This window comes from Oncorhynchus nerka, linkage group LG21 (assembly GCF_034236695.1).
Source record: "Oncorhynchus nerka isolate Pitt River linkage group LG21, Oner_Uvic_2.0, whole genome shotgun sequence".
Taxonomy (NCBI): domain Eukaryota; kingdom Metazoa; phylum Chordata; class Actinopteri; order Salmoniformes; family Salmonidae; genus Oncorhynchus; species Oncorhynchus nerka.
Window position 1 is genome coordinate 22,701,248 of NC_088416.1, and position 14,743 is coordinate 22,715,990.

Sequence of the window (14,743 nt, forward strand, 5' to 3'; positions counted from 1 at the left end):
AAGTGTCCATTATTGAGTGAATTTTTGAATGAAGAGATTAAGATAAAACTGTCCAGTTTGAGTGTTTGTTGCAGCTCGTTCCAGTCACTAGCTGCAGCGAACTGAAAAGACGAGCGACCCAGGGATGTGTGTGCTTTTGGGACCTTTAACAGAATGTGACTGGCAGAACGGGTGTTGTATGTAGTGGCTGAGGGCTGCAGTAGATATCTCAGATAGGGGGGAGTGAGGCCTAAGAGGGTTTTATAAATAAGCATCAACCAGTGGGTCTTGCGACGTGAAAACAGAGATGACCAGTTTACAGAGGAGTATAGAGTGCAATGATGTGTCCTGTAAGGAGCATTGGTGGAAAATCTGATGGCTGAATGGTAAAGAACATCTAGCCGCTCGAGAGCACCCTTACCTGCCGATCTATAAATGATGTCTCCATAATCTAGCATGGGTAGGATGGTCATGTGAATCAGGTTTAGTTTGGAAACTGGGATGAAAGAGGAGCGATTATGATAGAGAAAACTAAGCCTAGATTTAACTTTAGCAAAGCCTGCAGCTTTGATATGTGCTGAGAGAAGGACAGTGTACCGTCTAGCCATACTCCCAAGTACTTGTATGAGGTATACTACTTCAAGCTCTGAACCCTCAGAAGTAGTAATCACACCTGTGGGGAGAGGGCATTGTTCTTACCAAACCACATGACCTTTGTTTTGGAGGTGTTCAGAACAAGGTTAAGGATAGAGAAAGCTTGTTGGACACTAAGAAAGCTTTGTTGTAGAGCATTTACCACAAAATTCGGGGAGGGGCCAGCTGAGTATAAGACTGTATCATCTGTATATAAATGGATGAGAGAGCTTCCTACTGCCTGAGCTATGTTGTTGATGTAAATTGAGAAGAGTGTGGGGCCTAGGATCGAGCCTTGGGCTACTCCGTTGGTGACAGGCAGTGGTGGAGACAGCAGATTTTCTGACTTTATACACTGCACCTTTGAGAGAGGATGTTAGCAAACCAGGCTAAAGACCCCTCAGAGACACCAATACTCCTTAGCCGGCCAACAAGAATGGAATGGTCTACCATATCAAAAGCTTTGGCCAAGTCAATAAAAATAGCAGCACAACATTGCTTAGAATCAAGGGCAATGGTGAGATCATTGAGGACCTTTAAGGTTGCAGTGACACATCCATAACCTGAGTGGAAACCAGATTGCATACCAGAGAGAATACTATAGACATCAAGAAAGCCAGTCAGTTGATTATTGACAAGTTTTTCCAACACTTTTGATAAACAGGGCAAAATAGAAATAGGCCTATAACAGTTAGGATCAGCTTGATCTGCCCCTTTAAATAAAGGACAAACCGTGGCTGCCTTCCAAGCAATAGGAACCTCCCCAGAAAGGAGAGACAGGTTCAAAAAAAGTTGGAGAAAGGCTTGGCGATGACAGGGGCAGCAACCTTAAAGAAGAAAGGGTCTGACCCAGAAGTTTTTTGGGGGTCACGTTTCAGGAGCCCCTTTAGCACCTCGGACTCAGTGACTGCCTGCAGAGACAAACTTTGTTGCGGGACAGGGGAGAAAGAGGGAGAAGCATCAGGGATAGTCACATTAGAAGGGGTGGGAGATGAGGACATGTTGGACGGGCAAGGGGGCAGGGCTGAGTCAAATAGGAATCCTGACTTAATGAAGTGGTGATTAAAGAGCTCAGCCCTGTGCTTCTTGTCAGTAACAACCACATCATCAACTTTAAGGGACATGGGTAGCTGTGAGGAGGAGGGTTTATTTCTCCAGGTCTTTAACCGTTTTCCAGAACTTCTTAGGGTTAGACCAACAGAGAGAGAACTGCTCCTTAAAGTAACTATCTTTGGCCTTCCGGATAGCCTGAGTGCACTTATTTCTCATTTGCCTGAACAAGAGCCAGTCAGCCTGAGTATGCGTATGCAGAGCCTTTCGCCAAATAGAATTCTTGAGGTGGAGTCAAGGTTGAACAAGGGGCTGAACCTGGTTTTAATTCTCATTTTCTTTATGCGGGCGTGTTTGTTATACCACTGAAAATATCAAAAAGAAGGTCCAAGTATCATTTAGGTCACCTAGCAGGACAAATTCAGATTTAGTGTAAGGGGCCAGGAGGGAGCTTAGGGCAGGTAGGGTACATGCCGGTGCTGATGGAGGACAATAGCACCCATCAACAGTCAACAAAGAGCTATTTGAAAGTTTAATGCTTAAAACCAGCTAATCAAATTGTTTGGGGACAGACTTGGTGGAGACAACCCGAGCACTGAAGGTGATCCTTGGTAAGGATTGCCACTCCCCCACCTTTGAAAGGTCTTGCCGAAAAAGGTTATAACCAGAAAGGCTAACATCAGTATTCAAAACACTTTTCCTTAACCACATCTCAGTAATGATCAACACATCTGGATTGGAGCTGTGAACCCACACTTTCCATTGATTCATTTTAGGTAATAAGCTTCTAGTGGTAACATGCAGAAAACCCAGGCTTTTATGAGAGGAGAAATCAGTGAAGCAGATATCAGAGCACACGTCAAAATTTGGGCTAGCAACAGTAGGTGGGCCAGGATGTACATGCACATTTCCAGATATCATCAACAGTAATACAATCAAGGCACTGCATAGTACTGGGAGAGCTCTGCAGTGCTGATTTATGACATCTGCATGTGCATCAGATGGCAACAAGATCATATTGTTCAGCAATTTCATCAGGTAACATGAATACGAAGCCAGCGATGAGGTGGTTAGAATGGGAATGGGATGGGAGGCCAAAAGTCTGTGTAACCAATAGATGGAAACCATACACTCTTACAGTAAATGTGAATTGGGCCAAGTTGGAGGTAATAATGCATATAGGTTATAGTTTATTGACACCAAAAGCTTGATTTTATGGCTGTTTTTAAACACATTTCCTGAATTTCTACGCAGTAATGATTTCTGTTCACTACTTTGTCAATTGATTTGATAGCATGTTTAATCTGTGCAAATAAATTCCATGAATTGATAGTTCACCTCTGTTGACTTTTATTCTGTAATATGTATACTGTAACCGTGTGTTCAAGCTAATCAAATCAAAGTTGATTTATGATACAGCAATACAATGAAATGCCTACTCGCAACGAAAGCTCTCTTCGAAAAGAGTGCAATGATAGTACGCTATGTGTAATTATATTTAGATTAGGCTATAGCCTACAAATAGCTATCCCACGTAGTCGTAGGCCTATTCGGTTATACGGGAAATGATTGTTGTTTGTTCCTGAACTGGCCGAATGACAGAGCTGTCCTTCAGCAACACAAGTTGGTTCAACTTCTTTAACAACGTTGCGCGATTCTGGCACTGTCCTTTCAGCACCAGGAAGGGCTCTCCAATCACTTAAAATAGCACTCATCAAGATATGTCGCCTACGCCTGATAGCCCTGGTCATCACTTGTTGTTATTACAAATATGATATTATCACTTCTCACAGTGATGCTCGTTTTGTAAAGTTGGATCAAAGCAGAATCAATGTCTCGCAAGATCCCATAATGATTCATTTGCATTTTACTGATGCAGATGCAGTTTGGATGTTTCACCCGGTAAAACCTGAAGAATTATCTTTATCATTCCTATTTTGAAATGAGGTATGCCTAACTTGGTGTTTGAGAGTATTACAAATAGAACATTTTCTTGAGACAATATGTGTGGGCATACAGTAGGCAGAAGTTGCAATTGGAGGATGCATTTTATGCCTAGGCCTATTCTACAATGAGTTCCGATAGGCTACATCTGTCGGTACAAACATTGATTGAGGAAATTATTATTTAATTTAAATATATATTTTTGCACTCCCTTACCTCCAAAAAATGCACTAGTTACATACATTGCATACACAGATGCACGCTGCACGCATGCATGTACTGTACACACAGGAAGAATTTTAAAAAGAACTGCCTTCCATGTTGACCAGCTGGCCTTGTCCTTGACACACAACTGAGACACTCATTCTCTTACGCTCAAAAACACTCAAAACCTCAACACACCCATACCCAGGTGCTTTACACCCCCTCACTCCCCCGTTCCCCCCATTCCTCCACCCGCACACGGTGCACTCTGACCCCCAAAAGCCAGGTGACAGGTGCTCCTCCATCTCTCACCACTTCTCTGCTCTACTCAGTACTGACACACACAGGGTTGGATCTTAAGTAGTATTTCCAGTACTCTTACATAGTAGCTACAATACTACGTCTTCTCATAATTCACATAGTTATAATATACAATCATAGACAGGAGCTATGGAACAATCCGACTGATGCATTTCCTTGTGTTCATAGTACACAACATTCTTGACCTGGACTGGACAGCACTATACACCATTCAAGACTTGTCACTGTGTTTTTCCAATGAATGTATTCATATTCACATTGTATGCATGTACTGTATGTTCCTTGGAATGGCAGAGACCCCCCTGCTGGCCTGCGGGTGTATATTTAAGCATAAGGCCCGAGGAGGTGTGGTATATGGCAATAAGGCTCCTTGGGTGTTTGTGATATATGGCCAATATATCACAAACACCCAAGGAGCCTTATTGCTATTATAAACTGGTTACCAATGTAATTAGAGCAGTAAAACTAAACATTTTGTCGGATATACCATGGCTTTCAGCCAATCAGAATTCAGGGCTCAAACCACCCAGTTTATAATAAGAAATGAGTGTGTCACTCATTCTAATTCTATGAGTTTCTTATGATTCAATTGTATGGGGTTTGTGCCTTGTTTTGTGTTCTGTCCCTATAACAGTGATAGCATTTAGTTCCTACCTACACAGTGTCTATGGTCATTGGTTCCTACCTACACGGTGTCTATGGTGATTGGTTCCTACCTGCAGCAGAGTGAATGAGGATGCTCTGGTTGGGCCTCAGGTTGCCAAAGTCAAACAGCATCATGTAGGCGGTGATGTAGTTGACGGGGAGGGCGGCGGCCTCCTCAAAAGTCATGCCCTCTGGGATGAGGAACGTGTGGGTAGCGGGCACCACGGCCACCTCCTGCCACAGCCCACAGCGGTTGAGCACCAGCACCTTGTCACCCACCTGCATGGACGGGAAAGTGTCATGGTTTACTATAAGGTTGCAATATCCTAGTACATTTCTGACAATTCCCAAGGTTTCCAGGAATCCTGGTTGGAAGATTCGCAGAATCAGGAGGGAATAGGCAGGAAATCCTGCACCCAAACAGGATTTGGGGGAAACCTGGGAATGTGGGTAAAGTTAGTGGGATTTTGCAACCCTAACTAGTGTGTATCTACTGTAGACATGTCATTTAGTTCACAAGTTACAAGTGGATATGTTGATGGAAAGCAAGGGATCAGCTGTTTTGTGGTTTGTTGTTGGGGGGAATTTTACAAATCAAAGGTTCACAATGCAAATGACTGTGGCGGTCAGGTTAGTTATTTTGTCATTAGTTGTTTGTTATATAGGTTAGCACATTCACTCTGACCACACACTGTGACAACAGTCAACAACATAACATGATATGGCATTAGCCCCCACTGCTACACCTCTCTCTCTGACAATTATCTCCTCCCTCCTTATCACCCCAACCCCCCTCCCCTCCTCTCCCCTGCTTGTCATTTTGGGCGACGTGTCCCCATTCGGGCTTAACAGAGCAGCAGGATCCTCCGACCCTCTCCTGCCTGTCCAGGAGGAAGAGCCCCATTGTAAACTCCCCCCCCCCCCCTGCCGAGGGACTGGCCAATCAGGGAGGGAAACACCAGGGACACAGGAAACAGAGCCCACCACCGCATTCTAACATTCTTCCTGTTTTCTTCCTCCTCCCTCCTCCACCCCACCACTGCATCCGTCTGACTCCTTCCTTCTCTCGCTCCACTCCTCTCCCTTTCCCTCAACCTGTCACTCTTCCTCGCTGTCTGTCCCTCTCACTCCTTCAGTATCTCTTCTAATTGTCTCTCTCTCTCTCCATCGCCCTCTGTCTCACTCTCTCTGTCTTGCACAGCCTAGCCCCTCTTCTTTTCCGTCTCCTTCACTCCTCCTGTCTCCCTTTCTCTATCTCCCTCCCTCTCTCCTCCTCCCTCCATGGGCCCTGTGCGAGGAGTTGCCCGTTTCCCCTCTTCCTCATCAGTGAGACAGGACAATGGATCCCATCTTCTCCCCTGGCCGCTCTCCACTCATCAGCGGCCCTGCCAGATTCTTCTCCATGGTTGAGCACAAGACAAGCTCTCTCCTCCTAGGAACAAACCCACTCCTCCCGCCCCAGCCTCCCCACCATCCTCCCGCCCACCCGGGCCTCTCTAATGGTCTGGAGGGAGCGATGCGCCTCGCTGTCTGTCTATCCACTCCAATTAGAGAGATCTCCCTCTTCCCTCTCATTCACTCTCCCTCCCTTTATATCCCCGTCTCAAGCTGATGCGTTTTGAGTCCTTCCTCTTTCTCTCTTTCGGTCCTTTTCTATTAGTCTACATCTTTACATCTTTTTATCTCTCTTTCTTTCCCTCTGCCCATCCTTCTCCCCATCTCCATCTCCCCGTGTCTGTGGTGAAACTCATTGCCCTCAGTCTGTTAATTGGAGCTCCAGCATGGCAGGTAGGATCAATAGGCGTTGGAGCCTAGCAGAAAACACACTGATGACTCAACCCTCACATTCAACTACATCGGCAAGTATTGTGTGCCCATGTAAGGCATGTGAGTGGCCGTCACACACACACAAACACACACACACACGAGAAGAACACACGCACACACACATGCACACACGCAAACAGAAGAACAACAGACACACAGAACAGAGTCCCACTCAAACACACTCTTGGTCAAAGTCCTCCTTGTGACTTGTCTATCACAGCACTCGTTACTGTGTGACCCCCCCCCCTGCTTCTCTCATGTCCTCCCCCCTTGACTCTCCAGCCTCTAATGAAGTCACCACACAGTGTATGAGGGGGAAGCTTCTCAAAGAGCCTTGTAGTCAGCTGCTGTACACCAATGGCCTTTATCAACTAGTGATTCAGGTTTGGAGGTATGTGGCCCACAAGTCGGAGGTAATGTGGTTTGACGATCTCATCAACTATTTGCCCCCAATTGGTTAGATCATGGATTCTAGTCTCAAACGCATGAGTAGCTGTGAACTCCGTATGGCACCTTCATGTTCTCATGGGGCCTAGGTTAGACTAAAGGACAAAGGACAATGTATTCATCCTACTGTGTTGTGCCAGCAGTGTTGTCGTCTAACATTGTTAAGCGCAAATTATAGGCGTCCCATTGTGACATAGCTACAGGGCTCTGAGACCGCCGTCCACGGTTGACACACAGCCCATAAATCCCAGCGAACGCGTCTCCGGCACGCCTTCTCTATTCTTTTGAAAGTGTTGACGGTTGGAGAAATTGCTTGAGCCATGTTAAAACTTCCAAAGTCTGAAAGGCCAACGGTCCAATATTCTAGAACACCGTTTTGGACTATGATAAACCCTTCCGTCTGCTGATGTGGGAACCGTGTGAGGCTGAGAGGGTCAATCATGGAGCATTTTATGTGTCAGGATCACGGCCCCGCCCTGTTCACGGATGGAACCTACCTTGAGTTTGACCTATAATCTGTGCATTCTACCTGCTCTTTCTACCGTTGCAGCTGTTACCATGACTACGGTACTACAATAGCAAGTATTGTTACTGATAGGCTAGAACTGTTCACAGTCACAAACTTAGAGACAAACAGACATTATTTCTGTCATGCCCTGACCATAGAGAGCCATTGTTTCTCTATGGTATAGTCGGTCAGGGCGTGAATAGGGGGTGATCTAGTATTTCTATGTCTATGTTGTGTTCTAGTTTCTTTTCGATGTTGGTGTTTTGTATGATTCCCAATTAGAGGCAGCTGGTAATCGTTGTCTCTAATTGGGGATCATATTTAAGTCGTTATTTTGCCCACCTGTGTTTGTGGGATCTTGTTTATGTTTAGTTGCCTGTTGACACTTCCTTGACTTCACGTTTCGTTCTGTCTTTATTGTTCTGTGCGTTTCACTAGATAAATATGTGGAAACCATACCACGCTGCACCTTGGTCCGATGATTCTAACGACGATCATGACAATTTCTGAGTTGTCGTTCTTGGTCCCTCTCGGTTCTGTTTAGTTTTTTTTTGTTTTTTTTTAGTATGTTTGCTTTCGTCAGTGTTATAATTAAGCAATAAGGCCAGAGGAGGTGTGGTATATGGCCAATATTCCACAGCTAAGGACTGTCCTTCTGCACGACACAACGCGGAGTGCCTGGACACAGCCCTTAGCCGTGGTATATTGGCCATATATCACATCACAAACCCCCAAGGTGCCTTATTGCTATTATAAACTGGTTACCAATGTAAATAGAGCAGTAAAAAGAAATGTTTTGTCATTCACGTTTTGCTCTGATATACCACGGCAGTCATCCAATCAACATTCAGGGCTTGTTATAAACTGGGTGGTTTGAGCCCTGAATGCTGATTGGCTGACAGCTGTGGTATATCAGACCATGTACCACGGTATGACAAAACATGCCAAACCAGCTTTGTTATGACAAAAGCTGGTTACCCGCTCTAATTACGCTGGTAACCAGTTTATAATAGCAATAAGGCACCTCGGGGGATTGTGGATTACGGCCAATATACCACAGCTAAGAGCTGTGTCCAGGCACTCCACACTCATGCAGAAGAACAGCCCTTAGTTGTAGTATATTGGCCATATAACACACCCCAACGGGCCTTATTAATTAATTATAACATTGACAAAAGCACACACACTCAAAAAAAACTTGACAGAACCGAGAGGGACCAAGAACGACAACTTAGAAATACGACGTCTGTTTGTCTCCAAGTTTCCAGGCGTCTGATTCTCTCCTCTCTTTGCTGTTTGTGGCCGACTGTCAAGACAGACGGTGCAAAACGCATGCTGCGAGTGTGCTTCCCATCTGTAGCGAAGAGGAGGACAAGAGGGACGGAACGGAGCGAGGTAGGAGGGACGGAGGAAATACCAGACTGACAATGTGGGCCGGAGGGAGATAATTGAGAACATATGGGTCAGGTCCTACCAGAGCTCAGCTAAAACTTGTACTCTCTAAAAAGGAAAGGGTTTAGTGAAAAAAAGTGCTGATTGAGGATTGTCAGTCATGAGTAATAGAGTGCAACTTGGAATATTTCCCTCTTTTTGTCACTTACTCGCTCTTTCCCCTTTCCCTGCACTGCTCGTGCAGTTATTCGGGGTGATGTCACTGTAGTATTAACCTACTTCCAGTCAATGTGTCACTGCAGACTCAGTGACAGTGTGTGTGTATGTGTGCATGTGTCTGTGAGTCTGTGAGAGAGAGAGAGAGAGAGAGAGAGAGAGAGAGAGAGAGAGAGAGAGAGAGAGAGAGAGAGCAGAAGCCTCCCAAAAACAGTGACTGCAACTAAGGTCAGCACATTCCCTGTGAGCTCCCTCCTGCCAAAACACAGAGATCTCTCTATCCATTAGAAAGATTGGCTCTTCATTTAGGGAGTTGGAGTTGGGGGAAGGTAGGGGTAGTATGCAGTGTGTGTGTGAATGTTTTGTGTGTGTGTGTGTGTGTGTGTGTGTGTGTGTGTGTGTGTGTGTGCGTGCGTGCGTGCGTGCGTGCGTGCGTGCGTGCGTGTGTGTGTGTGTATGTGTGTGTGTATGTGTGTGTGTGTGCGTGCGCGTTTGTGTGTGACCTTCTAATCCAATCTGCTTGAATAGCAAAGTGCAGTGAGGCCAGGGAAGTATATAATAGGACATGGGTCATATCATATATTATGCTGTAGGACCATTATTGTGCTGTAGGACCAATGTGCTGTCAAAGGCTGACACAGAGCCAATAACTCTGGTATATAGACGCTTCTATATGCTCATCTTATCCCTACGGATCTTCAGGTCCAGTGGATTTCAGGGACATGACCACTCCCTGCTGAGACAGAGGTGCACTGATCGTATTAGTGTACATCCCAAATGACACCCTATCCTCTATGCAGTGAACTACTTTTGACCAGGGCCTCTGGGCATTATACAGAGAATAGGGTGCCATTGGGACGCATACTTAGACTGATCTGGCACCTTGTCTTTTGTGCTTTAATGGCTCTTGTTGACATGGTCCAAATGCAACAATTGCAGAGTGTTCTTATTTGAATTAGTCTAGACTTGATTTGCCTTCATGTCAATGAGTTTTGTCACAAAAGGTTCCTCAATTGTTTAAGAGCAATAAATGTTGACAACAGGGTTATAGCATCAGAACATACGATTGGTGTTATAAAAATAGCACTGAATATACATCAAGCCTTTGTGCTGAGTGAACCTTGTGGTTCTCTCATGGAGTTTGATCGGTGATGGCGTTCGGTCTCAGGTTCAAATAATATAGCAGCAATATCTCTAGGCTACTGTGTGTCTAAATGGTGATGTTGTGATAAATGTAACAGGTTTTAAAGGGTCGTTAGGCACAATACGTTGCTATTAGCGCCATTGAAAGGATGTGGTTGGCGTTGCCATGCAGTCAGTAATGTAACCGGCAGTAAAACATGACTCATCACACTATTCAAACAAGGAGAGGTAGCCTGGCATGATCCATGCATAGGCGATGTCATTATCATACAGGTAATGCTGATTATATGACAATGGATTTATGTGAAGATATAGGATAGATAAGCAGACAAGACAAATAATACAGTCCTTTCAAAATATTCTTAGTATGGAAACACACTGAGTGTACAAAACATGAAGAACACCTGCTCTTTCCATGACACAGACTGACCAGGTGAATCCAGGTGAAAGCTATATGATCTCTTATTGATGTCACCTGTTAAATCCACTTGAATCAGTGTAGATGAAAGGGAGGGAGACAGGTTGGAGAAGGTTTTTTAAGCCTTGAGACCATTGAGACATGGATTGTGTATGTGTGACATTCAGAGGGTGAATGGGCAAGACAAAACATTTAAGTGCCTATGAACCGGTATGATAGTCTGTGCCAGGCGCACTGGTTTATGGCAAGAACTGCAACTCTCCAGTGTATTTCATGCTCAAACGTTTCCCGTGTGTATCAAGAATGGTCCACCACCCAAAGTACATCCAGCCACCTTGACATAACTGCGGAAAGCATTGGAGTCAACATGGACCAGCATCCCTGTGGAACCCATTCCACACCTTGCATTATCTATGCCTCCACGAATTGAGGCTGTGCTGAGGGCAAAGGGGGGGTGCAACTCAATATTATGTACGTGTTCCTAATGTTTGGTATGCTCCGTGTATACCCTAAAAACAGATGAGCGTTTTATGCAGAATATAGCAACATTAATTTCAAATCAATAAAAAAAATCACAAGATTGAATGGTTGGTGATTTGTGACTTTCCCAAAGACATGTCTGTTGACGAAGATCGCGAAAATCATTTCAATTTTCGTCTTCTCATGGTCTTGCGCCTCGCCCTTTCAGTTCGCTTCGTGCGTGAGCCACTGTCGCTCTCTGTAACAAAGGCAACCGTGTCACTACTGGGTGGCGTCGTCCAACCCCCTGATGTTTCTATCACCTAAACGTAGAGATAGCATTGTAATCTCTCCAAATCCACAGAACCGAGTGCTACATGCCTTTCAGCAGGGTAGCTGTCTAGCCGCTGGCGCGACTCCCAATTTGGAGCTGTCAATCTCCGGTGCAACTCATTTTTATTGTCGGTAGACGAGGGGCGCTGTCTTCATTGAACTCACTGCCAATTAAACAATTGCGTCCTTTGCTGGAAGAATAAAAAAAAGAAATGCACTGCTCGACTTGTAAATTTCCACTCAGAAGATTGAGTGAGTACTCCAGTGCTCTCCATTTACGCACCAGTGACTGGGTGAGCAATAACCCTCCAAAGCATTAGGAGGGAAATTAGACTACATTATTCTTGTGAGCTATCATTGTTCCAACTCTCTGGTCGTTTTGAGACTTTGGACAAATAGACCGTCTTATTTTGAAATCAGATAACATTAATATTCAAATGTATTGGCCTGGGCTTTTAGTGTTGAATGTGGTGATGATGATGGTGATGCTGGTAATAGATGACTAACATGAACACATGTGAGACGGAATTGTCAGTTCAAAACAGCAAAGACTGACACGCCCTAAATCAAACAGCATCCTGATATGAACCCAAATATCTCAAGAAATGAGTTAACCAAATGTGCTTTCTTTGGAACAAAGTAGCCGACAACATATTATTGGTCATGGAAATTGTCAAATGGTCAGGTTTACTAGGCAATCGTACGACTAGGCTAAATCATTTCCAGGACAGTGGCTTCAGAAGCAGGTGAAATGAGAGAGATGGAGAGGAGAGAGCGGAGAGGATGCGGCGCGCTTACTTTTCTATCCGTCACCTCTTCTCCCACAGCCTCGATTTCCCCGGAGCATTCCATCCCCGGCGTGACAGGCGGGGACGGCAGGCGGTCGTACAGACCCTGCCGGGCCAGCAGGTCGGCAAAGTTCAGCCCGCATGCCTTGACCCGCACCATGACTTCTCCGGCCTTGAGTGCCGGCTTCCCCTTCTTCACCTGCAGTTTCACCTTATCATAGCCCCCGTAGCCGGAAAGGACCAGGGAGCGGTAGGTAAACTGCTCTTCCTCGGGGACCTTCTCGGTTGCCGCCGGTGTGGCTGCCGCCTCGGTTGAACTGACTGGCGGTGACTCCGGTTTAGACTCAGCTTTCGGCTCGTCGCTGGGTTCATTCTCTTGCTTTGTTTCCTCGGCGTTTTGCTGCTGAGCAGGTGCATCATCGCCAGACATTGTGAAGAGTATTAGTAGGCAGTGACAAGTCTTTAAATTAAACGTTCACTTATTTTGTATTCTCTTGTCTTTAGGAGCTTTGCTGTAATGAAGCGTTGATGAGTCCGATCTGAGGGATTCAGGAGCAAAAGAGAGAAGAAAAAACCTGATTCTCAGAGCTTCTTCAGCAGCCTTGCATGAGGACACAGACCCGAGTCAATGAGAGATTCAGCTGAGGAAAGAGCAGGCTGCCTCGCAACGGCTAAAGTGGACAGAGGTTGTCAACTCCGCGCTCTGACAGTGTGTGTGAGTTGGACGAGAAGGAGGCAAGCTAGAAAACCCGGAGAGCGGAGTGACTGAGGATGAGGAACGAGAAGTGGATTTTATAGAGAAACTGACTGTGTCCGCCTATATACATTTCGGCATAGCCAGGGACGGGCTGGGACATAAATTCAGCACTGGCATCCCCCCCCCCCCGACTGTCTGTCTGTGTATGTGCTTCTTGTTCTCCTCTGTTGTCACTCTGTCTGTCTTTGCTTCTCCTTGTGTACATTGTTTTCCTAATTTATCTACACACCATAACCCATAATGACGAAGCACAAACAAGTTTTTATAAATGTTTGCAAATGTATATATATATATATTTTTAAATACCTTATTCACATAAGTATTCAGAGCCTTTGCTATGAGAATCGAAATTGAGGCTCAGGTGCATCCTGTTTCCGTTGATCATCCTTGATATGTTTCTACAACTTGATGGGAGTCCACCGGTGGTCAATTGAATTGATTGGACATGACTTGGAAAGGCACACAACCTGTCTATATGAGGTCCCACAGTTGACAGTGTATGTCAGAGAAAAAAACAATCTGTGAGGTGGAAGGAATTGTCCGTAGAGCTCAGAGACAGGATTGTGTCGAGGCGCAGATCTGGGGAAGGGTACCAAAACATTTCTGCAGCATCGAAGATCCCCAAGAAACACCAAGACTGACCAATCGGAAGAGAAGGGCCTTGGTCAGGGAGGTGACCAAAAACCCAATGGTTTCTCTGACAGAGGTCTCGAGTTCCTCTGTGGTGATGGGAGAACCTTCCAGAAGGACAACCACCTCTGCAGCACTCCACTGATCAGGCCTTTATTGCAGAGTGGCCAGACAGAAGCCACTCTTCTGTAAAAGGCACATGACAACTCGCCTGCTGTTGGCACTTAAAGGATTCTCAGACCATGAGAAACAAGATTATGTGGTCTGATGAAACCAAGATTGAACTCTTTGGCCTGAATGCCAAGCGTCAAGTCTGGAGGAAACCTGGCACCATCCCTACAGTGGTTGTGGTAGCATCATGCTGTGGGGGTGTTTTTCAGCGGCAGGGACTGGGAAACTAGTCAGGAAAAGATGAATGGAGCAAAGTACAGAGAGATTCTTGATGAAAACCTACTCCAGGGTGCGCAGGACCTCAGACTGCGGGGGAACGTTCACCTTCCAATGGCACAACGACCCTAAGCACACAGCCAAGACAACGCTGTTGTCTCTGAATGTCCTGGAGTGGCCTAGCAAAAGCCTGGACTTGAACCCGAACGAACATCTCTGGAGAGACCTGAAAATATCTGTGTAGCAAAGCTCCCCATCCGTCCAGTCTGACAGAGCTTGAGAGGATCTGCAGAGAAGAATGGGGGAAACACCCCAATTACAGGTGTGCCAAGCTTGTAGCGTCATACTCAAGAAGAGGCTGTAATCATTGCCAAAGGTGCTTCAACAAAGTACTGAGTAAAGGGTCTCAATACTTATGTAAATGTCATATTTAAGTTATTTTTAATTTTTAATACATTTGCAAACATTTCTAAAAACCTGTTTTTGCTTTGTCATTATGGCATATTGTGTGTAGATTGATAAGGTTAAAAAAAAACATTTCAGAATAAGGCTGTAACATAACAAAATGTGGAAAAATTCAAGGGGTCTGAATACTTTCCGAATGCACTGTATATTATATAGAGAGAAAACATCAATAAACTGGCAGTACATGTCTCCCTCTC

General features: G+C 45.3%; 1 protein-coding gene across 1 annotated transcript in view; it reads right to left on the reverse strand.

Moving 5' to 3' along the window:
- LOC115104101 (synaptic vesicle membrane protein VAT-1 homolog) overlaps nucleotides 1-12,813 on the reverse strand; it is a 40,305-nt gene extending 27,492 nt beyond the window's left edge. Inside the window, exons 1-2 of the mRNA XM_029625320.2 lie at nucleotides 12,318-12,813; nucleotides 4,848-5,055 (exon numbers count right to left, since the gene is read on the reverse strand). Of these exons, the coding sequence (XP_029481180.1) occupies nucleotides 4,848-5,055; nucleotides 12,318-12,737 (628 nt within the window). The 5' untranslated portion in view covers nucleotides 12,738-12,813. The remainder of the gene's footprint in view (nucleotides 1-4,847; nucleotides 5,056-12,317) is intronic.
- Between the last annotated feature and the right edge of the window lie 1,930 nt (nucleotides 12,814-14,743).